General features: G+C 45.5%; 1 protein-coding gene across 3 annotated transcripts in view; it reads left to right on the forward strand.

Moving 5' to 3' along the window:
* adamts6 (ADAM metallopeptidase with thrombospondin type 1 motif, 6) overlaps positions 1–22,562 on the forward strand; it is a gene marked incomplete at both ends in the record, with an annotated part of 65,741 nt that overhangs the window by 20,625 nt on the left and 22,554 nt on the right. For all 3 annotated transcript variants that reach the window (XM_083929468.1, XM_083929469.1, XM_083929467.1), the window contains 6 exons: positions 6,857–6,998; positions 10,760–10,867; positions 13,833–13,978; positions 15,637–15,700; positions 18,042–18,144; positions 19,741–19,874. In XM_083929468.1, the coding sequence (XP_083785594.1) occupies positions 6,857–6,998; positions 10,760–10,867; positions 13,833–13,978; positions 15,637–15,700; positions 18,042–18,144; positions 19,741–19,874 (697 nt within the window). The remainder of the gene's footprint in view (positions 1–6,856; positions 6,999–10,759; positions 10,868–13,832; positions 13,979–15,636; positions 15,701–18,041; positions 18,145–19,740; positions 19,875–22,562) is intronic.

Raw genomic sequence — 22,562 nt, forward strand, 5'->3', positions numbered from 1 at the left:
CTATGATGTCACAGTGAAGTTGACCGTATGGATATAAACTCTCATCGCTTGCTTATTTCATCTTATTAGACATTTGTGTGAAATGAAAATTTGAGTTAAGGACTAATCAGTTTGTATCTGTGTCCGATTTTGGATACATTTAAAAAAAAATGGCGTCCCTGAGATGATGTGTTCATGAGAATGGTGCTGTGTCTCAAATCGCGCATCGCTGCAGTGAGGGAACTGACATCTGTGCCCTATGTGCCCTATGTTCTGACATGATTGGTACGCTCATGTCCCCCAGTAAGTCACTCACTCACTCACTCATCTTCAACAGCTTATCCGGGGTCGGGTCGCCCAGTAAGTGCTGTCTCAAACCGCACACTGCCGCAGAGCAATTACCGGGAATGACAATCGTATTTCTTCTTCTGTTTATTTTACCCAAAGTTTTTCCAACAACTCTTCCGACTCCGCAAACAGCCCAAAACCCTTGTGATCCTCTTTTTCTGCCGTTTGCATCCGTTAACAGTGGAGTGATAGTGAAAGATCACGTGTAACTGTAGAGAATCGCTGTTGATATGGTAGTTGCTGTTGAGCCGTTAACCGCCATTTTCCAGTTTGAATTAAGTCCCGCCTCTTCCGCTACGTAGAATAACGGCGGCGATTAAGGGAGTGTCCATCGACCCGCACTCAACGGATTGGCTGTTTTTGAGGACACGACCTGATTACTGCAGTGCACTGCATTTAACTTTCAGTGTCAACGCACTTCCATCCTCTAAAAAAGACAGTTTAAGGGAGGAAGTGCGCATCATGGGGTAGACTTGAGGTCACAGTGACCTTTGACCTCTGAAATCTAATCACTTCATCGTTGAGTCCAAGTGAACATTTGATGAATTTAGAAAAATACTCAAACTGACGCAGCAGAACCAGAGATACCTTCTTTTTTTATTCTATTTATACGCTACCCACAATGCAACTCGACTGCCAGATGTTCTGACTCCAGTGACATCACGTAAGGCAGTTTATCAGACCTTCGCGCAGCTCCCGCAGGAGACACAAAAGGTTTTCACGTAACCTCTTTTATCACAGATGCAGGTGGAGTTTCCCCCCTTTAAAGAGAGTCATCCTGGTCTCTAACAAAGTCTGTGGCGGGTGATTCACTCCGGGGACTGTTGGTATCTGTGGAAGTGGAGCCTGACGTTCCTCCGCAGACTGGGGCCCTGTGGGCGGGCTGCTGTGCCACTGTTGGAGGGAAACGGCTTCATTGTTTAGGAATAACAATCAGAAAGTGGTCAGGATTGTTCCTGCGGACGGGGAAACATGCAGCCATTCTTCTTTTATATAAGTATTTATCCTTAATGTTGGAAAGATTTGGCAGGATAAGCTACTGCAAAGAGCCACGTTGACTCCGCGGAGCATGTGAACACAGAGGGAATAACTGACGGCTTTTCATTAGGTTTAGCTGGGGCTGTATATATCTTAGTGACATTTTCTTATGGGTCTACTATGTGAGATCATGAGAGGACGCCAGACGACCTTATTGTACAGTTATCCGTCACCTTTAATGAACCGGAGACACTTCATCATGAACGCTATAGGAGGAATAAAACATGTTTTGTCAAGAAAAAACTCCTGGAAAATCAGTTAAAGCAGGTATAACTCTCTCTTAAAAGGGCGGACTAGCTTAAACAGAGAAAGAACATGATTCTGCTGAGGTTCAGGTTCAGGTTCAACAAGGAGGTGAAGGACCTGAAAGGACCTTCTGCTGACCTTCACCATTTTATAGGGACACAAACTGTTAGTGAAGCACGAGTTAGTTCTACTTTTTCGGCAAATACACTCATCAAATAAGCCATTGAGACAATTATTAACGGAGAAATCCAGGAGATTCACTAACAGCCGGGCATGGCTAACAGTGATTAGCTTGGGGCAGCACGGTGAAGGCATTAAAACGTCTTCTTTAACCACTAATGCTGCTCAAAATAACAGCAAACCTCTGCAGCAGCATGAGAAGAGTCCCTACACACAAAACAAAGCACCAACAACGTAGTTAGTGAAGCCAGAGTTTATTAAAGAGTGTTTTAAAGACTTACCTACTGGCCCCTGGACCAGCTCCTCTCATAGTAAAGTCCATTCAAGTGGATTATCAAAGTCAGTCCCAAAGGAAGGAGCCCATTGGTGCTTTGTTTTGTGTGTAGGGACTCTTCTCATGCTGCTGCAGAGGTTTGCTGTTATTTTCAGCAGCATTAGTGGTTAAAAAAGACCTTTGAATGCCTTCACCGTGCTGCCCGAGCTAATCACTGTTAGCCACGTCCGGCTGTTAGCGCCTCTCCTGGATTTCTCCATTTATAGTTTATAAAAACGGTCTCGATGGCTTATCCTGGGAGGATTTTGCACTGGAGTTACACTTTAAAGGAGCTAGAGCTTTTTCAGTATGACCCTTAGTGTGTACTCACGGTGTCTGCTGTCTTAACTTGCACCCTAGTGTGCATTTAGCCGTGTACGCCAGTCTGTGTTTATTCCACTCAGGGTAATAGAGCCTATTTATTGAAGCTCGCTTAAAAGGGGGGATTGCAAATATCACATTTGTAGCTGCTTCTTATGCACAAAACTCTTTTCTCTCTACGGTTCAGCTTGAATCGCCCATCATCAGTAAGACCTGAGTGCTGCTTGCAAATCCTAATACACAACCATGTGGTGAGGTATCGGGTGGAAGCGAGTCGACTGCAGTGTGTGTGTGTTTGTTTGTGTGTTCTTGTTTAGTACGCGAGGTCCTCAGAGAAAGCCGATAATAGCCGACGCGGTTGTCAGATGATGTTTCCGGCTGAAAGCTGTGAGAGGAGGGCTGGTGAACGGCGCTTGTGACAGGGACGACGGTGCTATGTGCCAGCCTTCCAACCGGGACACAAAGAGACGCTTCTCTGCTGCTCCGGCGGGTTCCCGTCCGAGTTCTGGCTCCAGTATCCTGAGGATGACCAGAACTGAGGCAGAATCAACTATTCCTCAGCCTCATTTTATATAACCCCCGCTGTTTCTTGAGCTTTTTTTCGTTTTTATTGCCTTTAGCTTTCATGTGTCTTACAAAAGCTTTTCTGTCTGTAAACTCCAATTATCCTCCCTTTTTCTCTCCCTCAATCAGAGTTTTTGGGGATATTGCACATGCTTCTCCGAGCCAAGTAAACAACTTTGGCTGCGGTGTTGGCCTAGATTCGCCGTCTTGCTAAAGCAATATGTGGTGCTTTTGTTTGGGGACTTTTAGGAATGGTTTATGAATGCACTCACAGTTCAGTCATAGTTTATTCCCCAAAGTCTGCATGCCAGTTTGTTGTAAATGTTTAAAGGGCAGGCTGTTTGGATTTATTAAACTCCCAGAGACCACATATAATCTATTAAATCTGATATTAGACTCATGCGACTTGTGGCTTACGATAATTGTTAGGTTAGTGTGATTTAACCCCGCCGCCTGTTGGATGCAGTCAGCGTGGTTGACGTCTACATGAACGGCCGGTGTCAGAGTTCAGGGATCGCTGATGTTCCTCGCTTATTAGAGGATATTTCCGCTCGGCATAATGAATTTGGCCGAGTCCACCGGACAGGAAGCCTTTGCGACGATGTCAAATAATAGCCTCTATGTTTAAACTTTGGCTATTTTGTCTCTCTCCAAACCAATAAATAGTGAGGCTTGCCCTCGGTGCACGGGGAGTCCGGGGGCCTCAGAGGACGACTTGTCTCTCTCTCTCTCTCTCTCTCTCTGCGTGATGAGAGGGTCCTCCGAGGAGCGAGAGCCAAGAAATGGGATTATTCCATTCAGTCACGGAGAACAGGGGATGGAGAGAGGAAGAAAGAGGGAAGAATACGGAACATTTAAACACTTGAAATACATTTTCTTTTTGCTACTCTGGGGTTAAACAGAGAGCACGTGCAAGACAGGGTTGGGCGACATGTTTGAAACTTTCCAAAAAGCCACTGAGAGGCGAGTTCGCTACGTTCCACTAGCGCTCTTAGCTTTTTCAGTGTCCTAAATAAATGAAAAGGTCAATGAAGGTGACATTAAAGGGTCAGTTCAGCGAAATGAAGATCCATTTAATGTGCTCAGTTTTTTTAGATATCTTCCTCTTCCCCGTACAGCAGAGGGGATCGGGTGTTTGTTTGCGGCGCTCAGAGCAATGAAATTATACGTTTATTTCCAGAAACAATCATAGAAATAGATTTGAGAGTAGCGGACACACAAAGACAGACACAAAGAAAGACAGAGAGAGGGACAAAGACAGACAGAGAGAGACAAAGAAAGACACAAAGACAGACACAGAGAGACAAAGACAGACACAGAGAGAGAGAGAGAGAGAGAGAGACAAAGACAGACACAAAGACAGACAGAGAGAGACACACAGAGACAGACAGAGAGAGACAAAGACAGACAGAGAGACACAAAGACAGACAGAGAGAGACAAAGACAGACAGAGCGAGACAAAGACAGACAGAGAGAGACAAAGACAGACACAAAGACATACAGAGAGAGACAAAGACAGACAGAGAGAGACAAAGACAGACAGAGAGAGACAAAGACAGAGAGAGAGACACAAAGACAGACAGAGAGAGACAAAGACAGAGAGAGAGAGAGACAAAGACAGCGAGACAGACAGAGAGAGAGACAAAGACAGGCAGAGAGAGACAAAGACAGACAGAGAGACACAAAGACAGACAGAGAGAGACAAAGAAAGACACAAAGACAGAAAGGGAGAGAGACAAAGACAGACAGACAGACACAAAGATGGACAGAGAGAGACAAAGACAGACAGAGACAGACACAAAGACAAACAGAGAGAGACAAAGACAGACAGAGAGAGATAAAGACAGACACAAAGACAGACAGAGACAGACACAAAGACAGACACAAAGACAGACAGACAGACAGAGACAGACAGAAACAGACACAAAGACAGACAGACAGACAGAGAGAGACAGAGACAGACACAAAGACAGACAGACAGACAGAGAGAGTACCTATAATACTATCGATGTCCATTCTGCTCTCAATCTATTTCCATAATAATTAAAAATATCTTTATTGATGTTGCACTTCTCCGAACAAAGTTACAAAGTATAAACATAAGAGGGGGAAAGAAGAGAAGAGGAAAGCACAACATTAAGAAAACAGCAGCAATAAAAGAGCAACATACAAATTAAAATGGTAAAACACATAAAAGACTTCATGATCCACAGAACACAGTGTCAACAAATCACGTAGGGACTATTTGTTTGTAATAATGAAGCACAAAATAACATTTAAAATAAGCAAAACCACCGTAATGTTCCCACATACCCTGGCAACTGAGGACCCCCTGGAGTAAAAGGAGCACAAAGGTGCGAACTTCCAGAACTTTCTGCATGCCGAGAAATTCTGTGCGTTTGCAGTTTGGGTTGAAGCGGCCGCTTAATTCACTCTGGGCCCAAGATGCAGACGATCACAAAGCCTCGCTCTGCGGTATTGTTGTCACCGGGCCCATTTTTGTCTTTCGAGGGATGGGGAGGCACGATGCAGCTGGCGCATCTGGAAAGAACGCAGTGTTATAGTAAATAGTCCTAGTCGTATTTTTGCCTCGAGTGAAACAACTTTCAGACAATGAAAGACAAATAGCAAAACACAATAATCAAGCAAACCAAGGAACGTCACTGGCATACAGTGATACTTAAAATTCATTACACTCCTTCGCCCTTTGAGGACCCCCTGGAGCAAAAGGAGCACAAAGGTGCGAACTTCCAGGACTCTCTGCATGGCGAGAAAATCTGTGCTTTCGCAGTTTGGGTTGAAGCGGCCGCTTAACGTTTAAGTCTCTTCTCCGCTGTACTCTGGGCCCAAGATGCAGACGATCACGAAGCCTCGCTCTGCGGTATTGTTGTCACGGGGCCCACTTTTGTCTTTCGAGGGATGGGGAGGCACGTTGCAGCTGCCGCATCTGGAAAGAACGCAGTGTTATAGTAAATAGTCCTCGTTGTATTTTTGCCTCGAGTGGATCCTCTGACTCGTCAAAAAGATATACTGTCTGTTTGTTTATTGGCACTTGTCTTTCGCTATGATTTTCCTTTCTTAAACATTTGGCGAAAAGGTCGAAACAATAATACAACATTTTTTTGTTCTCTGTGAGCCGAGCGTCTGCCCTCTCCGACGGGGGCGAGAAAAGCATCCGCAAGCTCAGCATCTCAACCCAGAATAAACAGACGCACCAACAAAAGAGACCCTGTGTGCCTCTTGGCTGACGTATTTTTATTTTTTAAGCTACTAGAATGCAAAACAGCCGTGTGTGTATGTACGTGTGTGTACGTATGCGTGTCTTTTTTCTTCTTTCCTCGTGCGAGCGCACATATTTCTCTCTGACAAAACAGACTAAACATAATCCTAGGCCTGGACATATGACCCCATAGCTCACTCCAGATTCCCCCCCCCCCCCCCCCCCCCTCTCTGTTATTTTATTGGCTCTTCTGTAGATTCAGTATAAGCAGTGACATACAGTACCGCGGAGCATATAATCAGAGAGGGCTGCTCTTTTCAAAGACGCGCAGCTCTTTGCCTCCGCTTGTGCTTCAACACTCCCTTTGATGAGGAGGTGTTGATGTGTGATATCAACATTAACCACATGTCATCCGAGATCTCTGACAAGCTTCCTACAGTGGTAGTTTGGTGGTAAAATTAAACGAGTCAAACAACACCGGCCAAGGTCTGAAAGAGAAGAGAAGAGAGGAGTGTGTGTGTGGGGGGGGGGGGGTGGGAGGGGGTTAATCATGCAGTCTTGGCATTTCTTACCCTGCCATCAGCCAAGTGTAGAAAGCTTTCTTTGTGTTAAGAAACAATCCTATTGTAGGTTTGTTTTTTTGACAGCTCAGGTCGGGGGACGTGTCTGGACAATGAACCTCTGAAACGAGACTTCCTGTACCCAACAGTGGCCCCGGGGCAGGTGTACGATGCAGACGAGCAGTGTCGCTTCCAGTATGGAACCTCCTCACGCCAGTGCAAGTATGGGGTAAGAAACCAGCATCTTTCATGTCTCCTTGTCCTCCTCTCACTCACCCAGAGGGATCTCTTATATTTTCCAACGTGTTGCACCCCCCCACACACACTGGGCTGGACTTTACGGTGTATAGTAGGGATGTAAATGTATATATTCTTCATATATTAACAGATACACATGTTTTTGACTCACTGCTTCAGTCAGCTGAACTCCCTCCTCACAGTGAGGCTGGATCTTTAGTGTCCATTGAGAGTAAACATCCATTAATGCGAAATTTTCCCATCATCCCAGGGTCTTTTTCAACACTTACATACATCAAATACGAACAACTATTAACAGAGAAATCTGGGGGAGTCGCTAACAGCCGGACGTGGCTAGCAGTGATTAGCTCGGGGCAGTACGGTGAAGGCATTCAAAGGTCTTTTTTAACCACTAATGGTGCTGAAAATAACAGCAAACCTCTGCAGCAGCATGAGAAGAGTCCTTACACAGAAAACAAAGCAGCAACAGCGTAGTTAGTGAACCCAGAGTTTATTAAAAGAGTGTTTTAAAGACTTACCTACTGGCCCCTGTACCAGCTCCTCTCATAGTAAAATCCATTACAGTGGATTACCAAAGTCAATCCCAAAGGAAGGAGCCCATTGGTGCTTTGTTTTCTGTGTGAACGCAAAAAAATACAGACGCAAACGGAGAGAACGCCGTTTTAATTTAAGGTGTTGATGTACATTTACAGCGCGTTCGGTCTTTACCGGGACGATGTATTTCCTGGTTGAGATTGAACAAACACGTAGGAGGCAGATAATTGTTTTATTATTGTCTGACGACTGGAGCCTCCCCACACGTCGCCTTATTCTTCCGTAAACGTCCCAGACGACGAGATGAAGGATCGAAGTCAACACGTCCCCTCATCTTTACGTCTGTAATAACAATGATTAATAATAATGACCCCCCCCCCCCCCCCCCACCGTCCCCCCCGTCCTGCCCAGAGTAATGAGAAAACCTCAGCACATGCAGCGACACGGGCAGTGAAGGACGAGGAACAAACCCACGCCGGTAAAATGAGCGGTTGAAAGAATCCTCAAAGATCGAATGAACAATAACGGGATATTGTTTTGTATTACGTAAATATTGGAGGGGGGGGGGGGGGGGCAGAGATTAGCTGAGATCATGGAGTTATTTCATTTCATTGAAAGACAGCAGATTATAACAGGCTCCCCCCAAAATCAAGCCCTGTTATTTTGGCTCCTAAGCTCATAATTGTGGTTTTAGATCAGCATGAAAGACACACATTTATGAGCGGATTGGATTCCAGCACGGATCCAACAGAGCTAGATTGGAGGGTTTTTTGTTTTTTTTCTTCATCTGACAATCAGATCTATTTCATGCAGCCATCTGGGAAAGAGATGCCCTCTGCGACGGCTTACAGGACAGATGTGACCACAGAAATGGATAAAAGGTCTAATGAGGGGAAGAGTCTGGTTTCTGAAGCCAGGACTGTTGAACTTTTCCACATTTGGATGATTATTTGTTGTGTTTTCTTATCGTTTCTGTGCTGCAAAGGGGAAAAAAGACGAATGGGGAAGTTAAGCCACAGCGTGTCAGAGTTTATCTCTAATATTACAATAAATAATGTCATTGTAGTTTTAATATTTCACCGGTAAAAACATGTTTGGCGTTAGACGGCGAGATAACGCGATGATTTGTTGTGTTTTGAACCACAGAAAACTCTAAAAATGCTGGCCGCAAATCTGCACCGCACTCATTCGTCGGACGGGATGGAAACCACACGTGACCCCGTGTGTGTGTGGTTAAACGGGGTTAAAACTGGGGACAGTAAAGTAGAGCAGTGCTTCCCAAACAGTGGCTCCAGACCCCATAAAGGGTCACAACATGATCCATAGAGGACATTCTGCTGCACAGGATTAGGTGTTTTTTCACACTTTGATCCGATTTATGGAAGATGACTTACTTTGGTTTATGACCAAATTCATGCAAAACTAATGAAATTCCCATCAACCTTAGCTGTATTCTGTATTTAGGGCTAATTAGCAAAGGTTAGCACTGAACTAACGGCTTGTTTTTACTACTTTCCTGTTTAATTTGTTATTTTGCCATATCTCTACGATAAAAGTCTTACATTTCATCTGTTTATATAAGACTTATTATGTTAAATGTCCAGAAGACTTGATTGAAATAGATGATTGGGTGACTTTAAATCAAATCAGGTCGGTTCAAACAACCTTAAAAGGTGAAATAAACATTCAGTTGCTCTGTTGCTTTGCATTCAAGAGTCATTACATCAAAGAGGTCGTGACCCCTGATGTAACGCTCTACCGCAGCGATATTTCACTGACTATGGCCGACGACAACTTCACAGGGTTGAACTAAATTCAAGTCTTTTAAAGAACCGCGGGGAGCGGCACAGACTTTAAATCACAGCGTGAGGCTGTGTCCGAGGTGTGAAAAGTAATACAGACGTCAAGTGAGGAAGTAAAGGCTAATTTATAGCAATAATTTCAACGACTGCTTCCCTCTTCTCAGTTAGTCTGCACTCTAAGCTACCAGCACACACGCACACACACACACACACACACACACAGACACAGGACAGCTGTATGAGTTAGCAACACTGGAAGGTATGAAACACAAACAACCTTTGATGGCTATATTAGCGAGGCTCTCTCTGAGCACCTCTGCCCTTCTTTTTATCGCCGGCTTGTTCTCTCGTAGCGTAAATCCATCGGGCCCACATCAATGTTCGTTAGAGCCCGGGCCGCTGACCTTTTAGCGGGGCTGAGATACTGAATGGAGCAGCAGGGCGGCTTATTGAAACCAGCTGGCAGAGAGGGGAGTCGCTGCAACCGGAGAGTGGCAGTTTGTCGCTTTATTTAATCTGGATAGACTCAGGGAGCTGCGGGGCCGTGGCATATTTACTGACCCCGGAGGTCAGGATCTATGCACAGGGATCATAACTCTCTTTCATGGGCCTGCTCTTCTGCCGTACACAATTGTCCTGTAAAAGCCTTTGAAGTCGAGACACGAGGGCGACCCCGCTCGGTTTAATGGGAAATCTAATGCAAGGTTGTGCAGAGCTGTCCTTGTAACATGTGTTCACTTTATGGTTTTATTTATTTGGGGACCAACTTAGTGCTGTCTTCCCACTATCTGTCCCCTCACACACACACACTCCCTTCCTTTAGTAATCTAAATGGGTTCTCCGTATGTTCTGGAGCGAGGAGGAGGAGATGTTTACTCAGACCGCTCAGTAATACTAAAGATATTTGTTAGGCCTACGAGTCGTCTTTATCTAAGACTTGGGGGGCCTATTGCTCACTCTTGATTTCCCCTAAGAAGCAGAAATTGGATTTCTCGAACTGATGTCACGGTCCCGTGTGGTCCCGAGGTGAACGTGAGCAAACGTTAGTCATGGTGTTGATCCAGCTGACTCTTCATTTCTCATAAGAGAACATTAACAGCACCCGGTGACCCTTTGGCGCGTTGCTCAAGATGCACCGTGATCCAAAGCATATGGGCTCTGAAAGTTCGATGCCTCTCGGCGGTCTCATCGGGTCCTCTTCATCCTCTGATTTGATCTGGAATCATGCAGATTTATAGATGAATTTCCATGAGTGCGTCTCTCTCTCTCTTGTCAGACTGGAGAGGAAAAACACGGAGAGGAAAACCACCAAAGGCCTCTGATAAATCATCTCTCCCCCTCGTCAGTCTGCTGAATTGATTTTTTCTGACCAACTTGCTTTTGCCTTCTTTCCTAGGAAGTGTGTAGAGAGCTCTGGTGCCTTAGCAAAAGCAACCGCTGTGTAACCAACAGTATCCCTGCTGCAGAGGGGACCCTGTGCCAGACTGGCAGCATTGACAAAGGGGTAAGTCATCGAATGTTTCTCACAGATTAAAGATATAATCCGTAACATGTTCATGTAGTTAATTGTGTGTTAAGTTCCTCTCGATCACAGAGTGAGTTAAAACAATGGTGGTTGATCATGTGACCAGCTAAGGCAAAGGCAAAGCACTTGTTGCCTCTTTGCGGAGTTGTCACATCCGTGTGTCTGTGGAGACGTTCCCTCTCTACATGGAAACACGCCGCCATGTTGGTGACGCCGCTGACACCTCTGTGTGTGTGTGTGTGTGTTTGTGTGTGTGTGTGTGTGTGTGTGTGTGTGTGTGTGTGTGTGTGTGTGTGTGTGTGTGTGTGTGTGTGTGTGTGTGTGTGTTTGTGTGTGTGTGTAGAGGAAGTAGAGGTGAACGTGTGTCCATAAAGTTTACAAAAGAGCAAAAAAATTAAAAAGTCAACACGCATTGTGGCCGTGAACGTGACAAGATGGAGGCTCTGGAAGAACACGCTCACCTGCAGTTACATCTTACCGTCACAGAGGCCACTAGAGTGACGGTAAAATGTACTGACTTTATCAGTAGTGTTCAAGTAGAAAAGGGTTCTCGTGTTGGGAGTGCAGAGTAAGCGGGACGAAGGTCTCAAATCTGACGGATTCTGACTTTAAAGGTTGACCCAAAGAAAACTAAAACGTCACTTGCTACGAGTGTTATTCAAGGCTTGAGTGAGGTTTTAAGATTTATCTCATCCTCGTTGTTGCAACAGAAGGAGGTTAAAGGAGAACTGAATAAATCAGACCTTCAACACATCCAAACACACACCTCTGACCTTTCATATATCCGCTAGCTACTACAACCCACAAGCTAACAGCTGCTTTTCTATAACAGGTCGGGGTTATCTAGGCGCCATTAATTACATTTGATTGAATAAATGTCTGTACACGCCATCGTGCTACGTCGATGTGAATGGGAAAGTCCATTCTACCTCATTCTATTCCCACTGGAACTACTTTCTACAGAAGAAATAATCCCCGTTAAATATCCTCTCATCAGTGGAGTAATATACACATTAGGGATGGGACAATGATCATTTTTATCGTGAAATCGCGATAAACACTCACTGTAAGTTAGTCGTGGTGTTATCAGGATAATAGTGAACATCCTCACGATTATTGCACGATCCAAATCTTTGTCTAAAGTTGCCATTACCAGCAGCGAGGGGTACCTTACTGCCTCAACTTCACTCTGGGAAGGCGTACTATTCCCTCAGTGTGCACTCATGCAATGCACACACACACACACACACACACACATACACACACACACACACACACACACACACACACACACACACATGCAAGCAGGCCAGGCCTTAGGTCATCAGCCCGCTGTTGATGCCAGCCAGGTTAGGGGAGACAGTTTTAACATGGATTACGGCAGCCATTGTCACCGGATGGTCCGAGGTCTAAAAGGGAAGAATAGGAGAGTGTCACGAGCTGTCACCCGTCATTACCATTAGCTCAGTGGAGCCTTTGAGGACCGGGGCCCGCGGACAGGGTCCTGGACAACACAGGGGGCCCCAGGTTGAGCCTGGGGGGCTTTGGAAGAGCTTTCGGAGCAGCTTTAGGAGAGCCAGTGGCATACCCTGTCTGCCCCTGCCCGGGACAGCTTCAAAGGAATATGAATGTCAGCCATTTCTCACCCAGCGTGTAATGGAGAGAGGCCTCTTCCCAACAGGAGCAGAGAGAGAGAGAGAGAGAGAGAGAGAGAGAGACTGGGGGAGAGGGCGGGGGGAGGCGGGAGAGAGACACAAACAGAGAGGAGATTTCACTGTGTGTTCAAATGAACTCAAAGAGATAAACTGGACTTCATCTCTCTCCTTTCTGTGTCTGTGACAGCCGGTTTGCATTCTCTCCATCCCCTCTCCCCTCGCTCTCCCGCTGCTAATCTTGTTTATGGAGCTTCTCAGAACGTGAATGAGTAAGTCAGGGAAGGAGGACAGTAGCCCTCACCTTGACTGTCCCGGTCTTAACCCACTGACACAGTTGGAGAGACAAAGGGCCGTCCCTGATCCCCTCTTTCCTCTGGAGCTGCGAACGGCTTAGCGCGAGGCTTAAAAGGCTCGCACGTTGCTTTCCATCCCTTCACCTGCCTCTCAATACACCTCACACTGTTCAGTAATCAGTGGAGAAGCTGCTCCGTTAGTTAAGCTTTGGTTAAAATAACGGTTCATGTTCAGAAATACAAAAATCAAAGGACACGCTTTTACCTCCTGGAGGTGACGTACATCACTTCCCTGCCCGTCTTAGATGCCAATATCATAATTTAAATGACTGTTATCATCATCGTATCCTGTCTTTCTACACTTTATTATTTTAAACATACAAGCGTTAAGCATCTTATCAACGTAAACATGTGAAACTATAATTATTCCGGCCCTTTCAACAGTCACATCCCTGAAGTATTGACTCAACGTACAGTATTAAACATACTAAAGCCAGACTGATACATGGATAACGTCCTATCACAGACATAGCTACTGTATATGCATCTGTGTCGTCCTACATGTTTTCTTATATGAAATGATGCTCGATTGAAACCGAACACACACAGCAATTAACCTCAATGACCAGGACAGAAAAAACAACATGTATGAGAGGAGAAATAACAGGACTAATGCAGAAAGGACACGATAGGGTTTGCAACAGTGTGATCAGCAGTTCGAGTGTGTGTTTAAAGCTTCACCCGTCAGCTTCTGTATAGTCTACATTTCACTGTAAACAGATGCACGTGGATTTATTATCAGCTGTTGGAAAACTGTAAAAGTGACACTTGAGTATTCTGTGTTGTGATATTGTGATTTTTAACACTAAAACATTGTGTCTCGGGGGTTTTGTTATAAACAAATGACTCAAATCTACTGCCTGATGATAACCAAAGTCTCTCTCTCCCTCTCTCTCTCTCTTCTCGTCTGTGTTTCTGCTCCTCCCCGGGGGCCAGTGGTGCTACCAGGGGGAGTGTGTAGCGTTCGGTACCTGGCCTCAGAGTGTGGATGGAGGCTGGGGGCCCTGGTCGACGTGGGGGGAGTGCAGCAGGACCTGTGGGGGCGGTGTATCCTCCTCCGTGAGGCACTGTGACAGCCCAGCGTAAGTAGGCAAAGTAAGCCACAGCAAGCTGAACACACACACATCCAGGTCCTGCCTACAGGTGTGTGTTTGTGTGTGTGTGTGTGTGTGTGTGTGTGTGTGTGTGTGTGTGTGTGTGTGTGTGTGTGCGTGTGTGTGGTGTGTGTGTGTGTGTGTGTGTGTGTGTGTGTGTGTGTGTGTGTGTGTGTGTGTGTGTGTGTGTGTGTGTGTGTGTGTGTGTGTGTGTGTGTGTGTGTGTGCGTGTGCGTGTGATTAAAGTGTAATTCCGGCGTAAAATCATCCCATGGTCTTTTTCAACATCAAATAAGCCATCAAGACAGTTTTTTACAAGAGTCGCCAACAGTCGCTAACAGTCAGACGTGGCTAACAGTGATTAGCTCGGGGCAGCACATTGAAGGCATTCAAAGGTCTTTTTTAACCACTAATGCTGCTGAAAATAACAGCAAACCTCTGCAGCAGCATGAGAAGAGTCCCTACACACAAAACAAAGCAGCAACAGCGTAGTTAGTGAAGCCAGAGTTTATTAAAGAGTGTTTTAAAGACTTACCTACTGGCCCCTGTACCAGCTCCTCTCATAGTAAAGTCCATTACAGTGGATTACCAAAGTCAATCCCAAAGGAAGGAGCCCATTGCTGCTTTGTTTTGTGTGTAGGGACTCTTCTCATGCTGCTGCAGAGGTTTGGTGTGATTTTATTTTTTTTATTATCTGGCTAGTAAACGTTTGAAGGGGCGGCACAGTGGTGTGGTGGTTAGTATCGCAGGAGGGTTGCTGGTTCAAATCCCTTCTGTGCGGATTTTGCATGTTGTCCCTGTGTCTGCGTGGGTTCTCTCCGGGTTCTCCGGTTTCCTCCCACAGTCCAAAAACATGCAGGTGTTAGGTTCATTGATGATTCTAGATTAATCGTAGATGTGAGTGTGAGTGTGAATGGTTGTCTGTCTCTGTCTGTCTCTATGTGTATCACGCCTCACGCCTAATGCCAGCCTGGATCAGCTCCAGCCCCCCCACCCGCGACCACATCAGGGACGAGCAGTTGAAGATGACGGATGAAGTAGACGCCGGGATCGTTCTCCTTCTTCTTTCATAGCTGCATCTTTTTCTTTTTGGAAGCGAGATATTACGTCAGGCAAGAAAGAGCCGGGGTGAACCACAGGCATAATGCAGAACACCTGTGTAAGGTGATCAGGCATCAGTGCAGAGAGAGGGAGGCCGAGAGAACGCAGCCCGAGCAGCCTCTGAATGAAGTGGAAATGGAGGAGAGGAGGCTAACCAAGGAGAGAAGAAGAACAAACCCTTTGGCAGATGTAGTCGGTGTAGTGAATGGGTCTGAGGTTACACACTGGAGTCTCTCTCCCAGATCTAAATGTCATGTCACACCTAAGAGCTCCGAGAGCAGCTTGGATTTCATGAATGAATCACTGGCACACACACACACACTCGGCAAACGCAGACACACAAACACACTTTGTCTTCTTGTAAAGACTCCCTTTTTTTTATTTGGAGGCCTGTTTCACGACCCGCGTTCACCGAAATGCACCGACCCACGTCACCGGAGATGATTTCCTTGCAGAATTTGTGATTTAAGGTGGAAGATGATGTGTTGAAGATGTCCTCTGGTTTTTCAGTCCCCCTCTCATTCAAACTCTCCTGTGTCTCTCAGCCCGTCTGGAGGAGGGAAGTACTGTCTCGGGGAGAGGAAGCGTTACAGATCTTGCAACACCGACGTGAGTTCTTTTCTATTTCTTCGCCTCCTTGTTCTCCTCTGTCTCGCTTGGTATTTAGAGCAGAGTACACAAGTGACTCGGAGACTAAACTGTCCTCTTGATGGATGCTCTGCTGCTCTGGTGTGCAAAGGGACTGAGATAGTTGAGGCATTCTGACGTGCGATGGATTTGGCCCGTCACAGCGCGGCATTTTTCTCCTGCAGAACATGTTTTCTTAGGAAACGCTTTATAAGGAGCATGTTAGTCAGCGCCTTTAAAGGGACGGTTCAGAGCTTTTGAAGAGTGGTTGTGTGAGGTACTAGAGCACGGGTGTCAAAGTGATCCAGTAAAGGGCCGTGTGGCTGCAGCTTTTCATGTGTTCTTGCTTGGTTGGAATGAAAACCTGCAGCCACACGGCCCTTTACTGGATCAGTTTGACACCTATGTACTAGAACAGGGCTGCTCAACCCTGCTCCTGGAGGGCCACTGTCCTGCATGTTTTAGGTTTCTCTCTGCTCCAACACACCTGACTCTAATGATGTGCTCGTTATCAAGCAGCTGAAGCTTGTCACAGGTTTGAAAATCTTTAGACTCAAGTGTGTTAGAGCAGGGAGAAACCTAAAACATGCAGGACAGTGGCCCTCCAGGAGCAGGGTTGGGCACCCCATGTACTAGAGTATAACCTGCAGTAGATGACGGTCGTCACAGTCCGCCATGGCTGCACCCAGCGTCCATAGCAGTTAGCTACTACGCGCAAAAGCAGAAACACTCAAGTTGCTAACGGGACGGTAAACGATGAACGCCGCTTGGAAGTGGAAGTCTTGGCCCGGCTATCCCCTGAATGCATCTTTAAAAAACCCAAAAGGTTAGCCGTTGCCTTCAGAGGTTTATCTGCCATCAGACAGGAAGTCGAGATTGGGAAGACACTGTTTATTCACACTTCTGTCTTATTTGTTTCTCATTAAATCAGTTTAACTCTTCAAAAAGGAAACAACAAGTGTCGCTGCACCGCAAAACTTGCTGCTTTTCTCCTTGGACTAGCTGTTGTAGGACATCACATTGATCTTTTCTGGGATATTTAGGATTATTAACCGTTTTCTGACATTTATAGACTAAAAGATTCACCCATTAATCAGCGGGTTCATCTATAACGCAAATAATCCTTAATTGCAGCCCCGTTCATGTGATCGTTGAAGGTTTTTCCTCCAAACAAGTGTCGGAACATGTAAATCTCATTTCAACGCACACTTGTACCAATATTACTCTGTCTCGTCTGACTCGTTCTGCACGTTTGATGTTTAAAGTTGCCATATCGGCCAAACACTCGAACGCAAATGAAAGCGTCTCAGCCTTCACCGTGGAACACTTTCAGCATGGGAAACACAGCTCTGACCCAAGGAGCTTTCATTTGTCCCAGGGGAGAGTGTGTTTAGGGCTTTTCTAAAGACCTTTTCACACCAATAAAATGTTTCTTTACGCTTTTTTTTAGTCATCCTCTTACAGGAGCGACATCCATTCATGACAACAAAGCAAAAAACCTCCAAATACCGAACGCACTGTTTTTAATTTAGAAGTGTCCTCAAGTAAAGCGTGAGATCTTATGTGTACTTGTTAATAATGATGCTGTCTATGCAAATGCAAACATCCCAGGAGATGATTCACAACATGCTCATCTTAACCACCTTGCAAGTTTTAGCTCTTTTGCTACAAATCATGTACTTTTAGTTTTTTTGTGAACGATGCAACAGTTTGAGATTTATGCGTTTTGTGCTCTGATTGTTCCAGTTATGCATCGGTTTCCATTAATTTCTTTATGAAATCAAAATCAATTGGCAGACTCCTAAAACTTGTTTGAGCTGTGCGATCCATCACAGTGAACATCGAGTCAATTGATGTCAAAGTTACGTAACCATGGCGTGGTAGTGTTGGCAGTTTAATGGCCAATTGATTTGAAAAGTCTGTGTTGCTTTACTCCCGCAACAGTTCGTAATGCTTCAGAAAAAATATATTTTATGTCGACGGCAACAGAAGAAAACAGTTTCCAGGCACCGTGACATCTATTCCAGAAACATTAAACATTATGAACAGAGAGTCTTGCTGCGGTACTACATCATTCGCGTGTGATTATCCAGGATTCAGTAAAGCGTGCAGCAAAAAAGCAAGAGGATGAGTGAAACAGAAAGGATTCAAATGAAAGAGAGGCGGTTCCCCTGTCGGAAGGGGCTGCCTCGTGTTGTATGGAAATGATTTGAACGGTTAGCCGGCATGTAACGTACACTCGACACTGCTGCTTGTGCTTGTATGGTCCTTTACGCCTCACAAATTCTAAAATATTTACACTATTTTGATTTTTACTTCGCAGGCCTGTCCTGCAGGATCTCGTGATTTCCGAGAGAAGCAGTGCGCCGACTTTGACAGCATGCCTTTCCGGGGGAAGTACTACAACTGGAAGCCGTACACTGGTGGTGAGTTCAAGGACTGGGTTGCAGCAGAAGACCCTTAAAGTCATAATCCGTAAGAATGGAGTTGTGTTGTTTCTAGCGGCCTCTTTGGCCGTGAGATGTAACTGCAGGCGAGCCTCTGGGACTTCATCTCCCAGAGTTCCTTTGGAAACCGAACAGTGTCGACTGTGTGACGTCAGTAGATCGGCGGCTCTCACCTGCAGCGATGCAGCGTGATTCCTTCATGCTCCACACTGACAGGAGGTCAGAAGAGAGACAGGGAACCACGTAAAAAGCGTCACTAACTGTGCACCGCATTTGATTTTAGCGCGACAAAGTCTCTGCAGACACTCAGATCGAATTTCTCAACAAAGCAGCAAATACAAGCGCTTTCTTTAGTGGGTCACATGATCAGTCACCGTTGTTTTAACTCACTCCTTGATAGATAGAAAAGAAACAGACATTTAACTAGATGTGTTCTCTGATGGATTGAGACGATACGTTATTTAAGGACCCAAAGTTAACAGTTTATAGTTCTTGTTTAAATCACAACCACGTGTTTAAAACTCAAAAAGAGGAGTAGGGAATGAGAACTCCTCACAGCATCACCTGATTGACTGAATGTCTTCTAGCTGACATTGTACTTGGATGTCAGCGTTACATGCGTATACTCAACAAGAATAGACTTAAATCAAAGCTCCAGGTCACAATCACGCCTGTGAGACCTCATACAGCTGCAAAGGTTAAAGTTAGAGAAGAAACATGTCTGACGCGTGCAGTCTAGAGACGTTTTCCAAGTCGTGAGCTGGGGAATCGTCCTTTTTGCGTCACAGATGACGTTCCGCAGGCCGGTCTGTCTTGTGTCTCCCTGTAACACCAAGCGTGGGGATTTGTCTTTGATGGGTAGAGAAGTCTCCAGATTCCTTGCACACTATGCTGCGTCATCTGGATCGTCCAACCCGGGATGATTTTTTACGTTTTGAACAGACGCCGTGACACGCTTCACGTTCAGAATCAGACCCGCTCTTTGGACCGAGCCGGCTGCCTGTCGTACAGCACGATCACAGTTATTGGCAGGAGCGTAGGAGCGTACACTTTCTCTCTTTCATGTCCGCAGATCATGGAAAACATCCACTTCACAAGAAACAGCGATAAACGTTCGAAGCATGTAAACACAGCTTTTATGTTCTTTCGGGGATGGAAGCGCTTAAGTTAGATCTCTTTTATCACGGCCGTCTGTTTTGTCAAATCCATCACCTCCTGCTTTGGAGCGCTCTGTGGGCTGCGAGCCGTCATGTATAAACAGCAGATAACCTGTGTGTTGATGTCAGTGTAATTGTTGTTGGCAGCCGGCGCTGTCTCCGCCGGTGTCAGTGTTACAGTGATGTCAGGGTTTCAGATGTGAGTACGGCTGACTTTCCTCCACATGATTATTATTGTCAACAAGCCGAGAGGAGATCCCAGAGCTGGCCGCGGTGTTTGCTGCTCTCTCTGTGTTTTGTTTATCATTTATCTCTCTGGTTGTCCAACTCACGCCGGGGTCATGTTGTGTGTTTTCTGCGTGCACGCTGAACTCTAGATAACCATGTGCTCTGTCTGTGTGCACTCTGTGTAACCCAGGTGGTGTTAAGCCCTGCGCGCTCAACTGCTTGGCAGAGGGCTACAACTTCTACACAGAGCGCTCTCCTGCAGTCATAGATGGCACCCGGTGTCAGGCCGACTCTCTGGACATTTGCATCAACGGAGAGTGTAAGGTAAGGGGAGCGGTGCTTCGTCATTTATACATGTGTGTAACGCGTTTACGTGAGCAATCCATGAATTGATCCCAAGTCGATTCAAAGAAATCAGGCAAATGTGCAGAATACGAAACGACATGTTGATGCAATAACTGACGCCGTGCCAAACAGATTGTGAAAGCATGTCAGATGCAATAAAAACATAATGCGTCTTCGGCCCTGAAACAATAATATGATACGCCGCACTGTGACTTTATCCTCAGTGGGTATCCTCTTACGATTGTGTGTGACTGTTGTTAGAGTTGACCTATCATGCTTTTCCCTCTTTTCTGACCTATAAATGCAGTCATGATCTTTCAGAGTCATGTTAAATAAAACCAAAGTGTCAAATAATGAAGTGCTTGCATGTAGACGTGAGCTCTGCCGACCGTCTGGGTCGGCTGAGCTCATCCCTGAACGCTAGGGTGTCGGTTGCTATCAGCAATTTCTATGAATTCTCCGTAGAAGAATCCTGAATTCCCTGTTGGTCACGCTGTTACACACAGGCTCAAACTGTAAGCTGGAAGTTCGGACACTTTTATGCTGTTTTGGTGTTTATTTTAGAAGTTAACCTGTTAAAGCTAGCGTTAGCATGTTGCGCAGCAGCTAATGTGGCTAGCTTCGACATAGACGGTGTTTTAAGCTGCTGAGGTAACGGATTCCGTATTGAGCTGTTAAACACCCGCTCAAAATAGGATTTCCGGGTCCACGCCTCGTATTTCGTATGTTTGAACCGATCTGAGTTTTAAACAAACAACATAATGTCATTTTAACTCTTTGTAATTGATGAAAAAGACGTGTAACTGACGAAAGAGGTGATCGTAATCGTTCACATGTTCGTCCGTTTGATGTCTATTTTATTTCAACGGAGCCTTTGGACCCGGAAATCGTATTTTGAAAGGGTGTTACGTCAGACTTAACAGCCGGTATGGTAAGGGGCGTTACATCTCCCCTTAACCAATCACAGCAGAGCAGACCGGCCGACCAATCAGAGCACACTGAGCCTTTTGGGAGAGGGGGGGGGGGGGGCAGGAGCTCAGACAGAGCCTGCCACACAGAGGTGCTGCATGGGTGCTGCAGCAATGGACCATATGAGAAATATAACATGTTTTTTAAAGATCAAAGCATGTAATCCTAATGTAGTTGACCTGAAAAATACAAATATGACCCTGAAAACTGCCATAACAGGGCGTCTTTAATGCCAAATTACAGCTAGAGCGACGTGTTAGCTGTACATTAACTGACCTAGCAAGAATTTCCTCAGCCTCCGTGTCGTTCTTTATCTTTGACAGCACAGTTTACTCGATCGCTGATTGCGTAAAAAGCACGACTGCCAAGAGCACAAAGCCGATTCTCCAGTGAAGAACAATTGAGCTCTCGAGTGGGAGTTTGTGTGCGTATTGTGATGGAAGGACTGGCGTTGCTCAGTCGGACTCTTATCAGGGCGCCGCAGCCTGGACCACGATTGTTTGGTGATAAATAAAACACAAAAATCATTGTTGTGATTGAATAATGATTTATTTTATATATATACATATTTGAAAAGGCTGTTTTAATAACATTTTTATGAAAGGAGTCGGTGCTGTCTTTGTTTTTCATGAGCATAAATCATTTTGTGGGGTTTTTGTGTGTGTGTGTTTTCAGAAATGCAGCTGAAATAACTTTTTTTTGTTCCACTCTTTGAGTATTTGCTTTGACTTCCACCTGACCGTGCAATTGGATTCCTGTTTGGCATGAAAGCGCGGCATCTGTGCCAACCACATTAACTCTGATTTTAATATAAAAACACAACATGGTGCACGTTTTTAATGCACGGAGGTGGAATATTCCCCCGTCAAAGGAGCATTGCAGGTTTGATTTCAAGCCTGGACTCAACACGTCCTCTTTGTTTCTCTGCCACGCTGCGATAAATCTCTAGAACACTGTCTGCTTGGAGAACTTTCAGAAACACACACAAAAAAAACAGAGAGTGAGGAAAGATCGTGGCGTTTTTACGTCTATTTGACACTTTTACCGACATTTGTTCTTGCGCTGCAACCAGCGATTATTCTCATTACCAATTAACCTGCAGATCATTTTCTCCCTTATTTGTTTTGTTCATTAAATGTTAGAACAAACACATGAATACTGCAGCTCAATTCATCTTTAGTGGTGTTATACTTGCATATAAAAGAAACATTTCAAGTTATTTCAAGATGCATCTTGCTAAGAAAAATTATATTTACTAAAAAGCTACGTGCAAAATGATTTTAAGAGCTTTTAATATCATTAATAATAATAATAAACATTATTTTTAGAGCACCGTTCAGCCATCCGTGAGGAACTCGGAGTAGAGCCGCTGCTCCTTTGCGTTGAAAGGAGCCAGTTGAGGTGGTTCAGGATCATCTAGTAGGGATGAACCCTGGGCGCCTCCCTAGGGAGGTGTTCCAGGCACGTCCAGCTGGGAGGAGGCCTCGGGGAAGACCCAGGACCAGGTGGAGAGATTAGATCTCCACACTGGCCTGGGAACGCCTCAGGATCCCCCAGTTAGAGCTGGTTAATGTGGCCCGGGAAAGGGAAGTTTGGGGTCCCCTGCTAAAGCTGCTGCCCCCCGAGACCCGACCCCGGATAAGAGGCTGAAGATGAGATGAGATGAGATGAGATGACCTTTCATACATAATGCAGCTC

The sequence above is a fragment of the Echiichthys vipera genome, assembly GCF_963691815.1.
Source record: "Echiichthys vipera genome assembly, chromosome: 16".
NCBI classification, from domain to species: Eukaryota; Metazoa; Chordata; class Actinopteri; order Perciformes; family Trachinidae; genus Echiichthys; species Echiichthys vipera.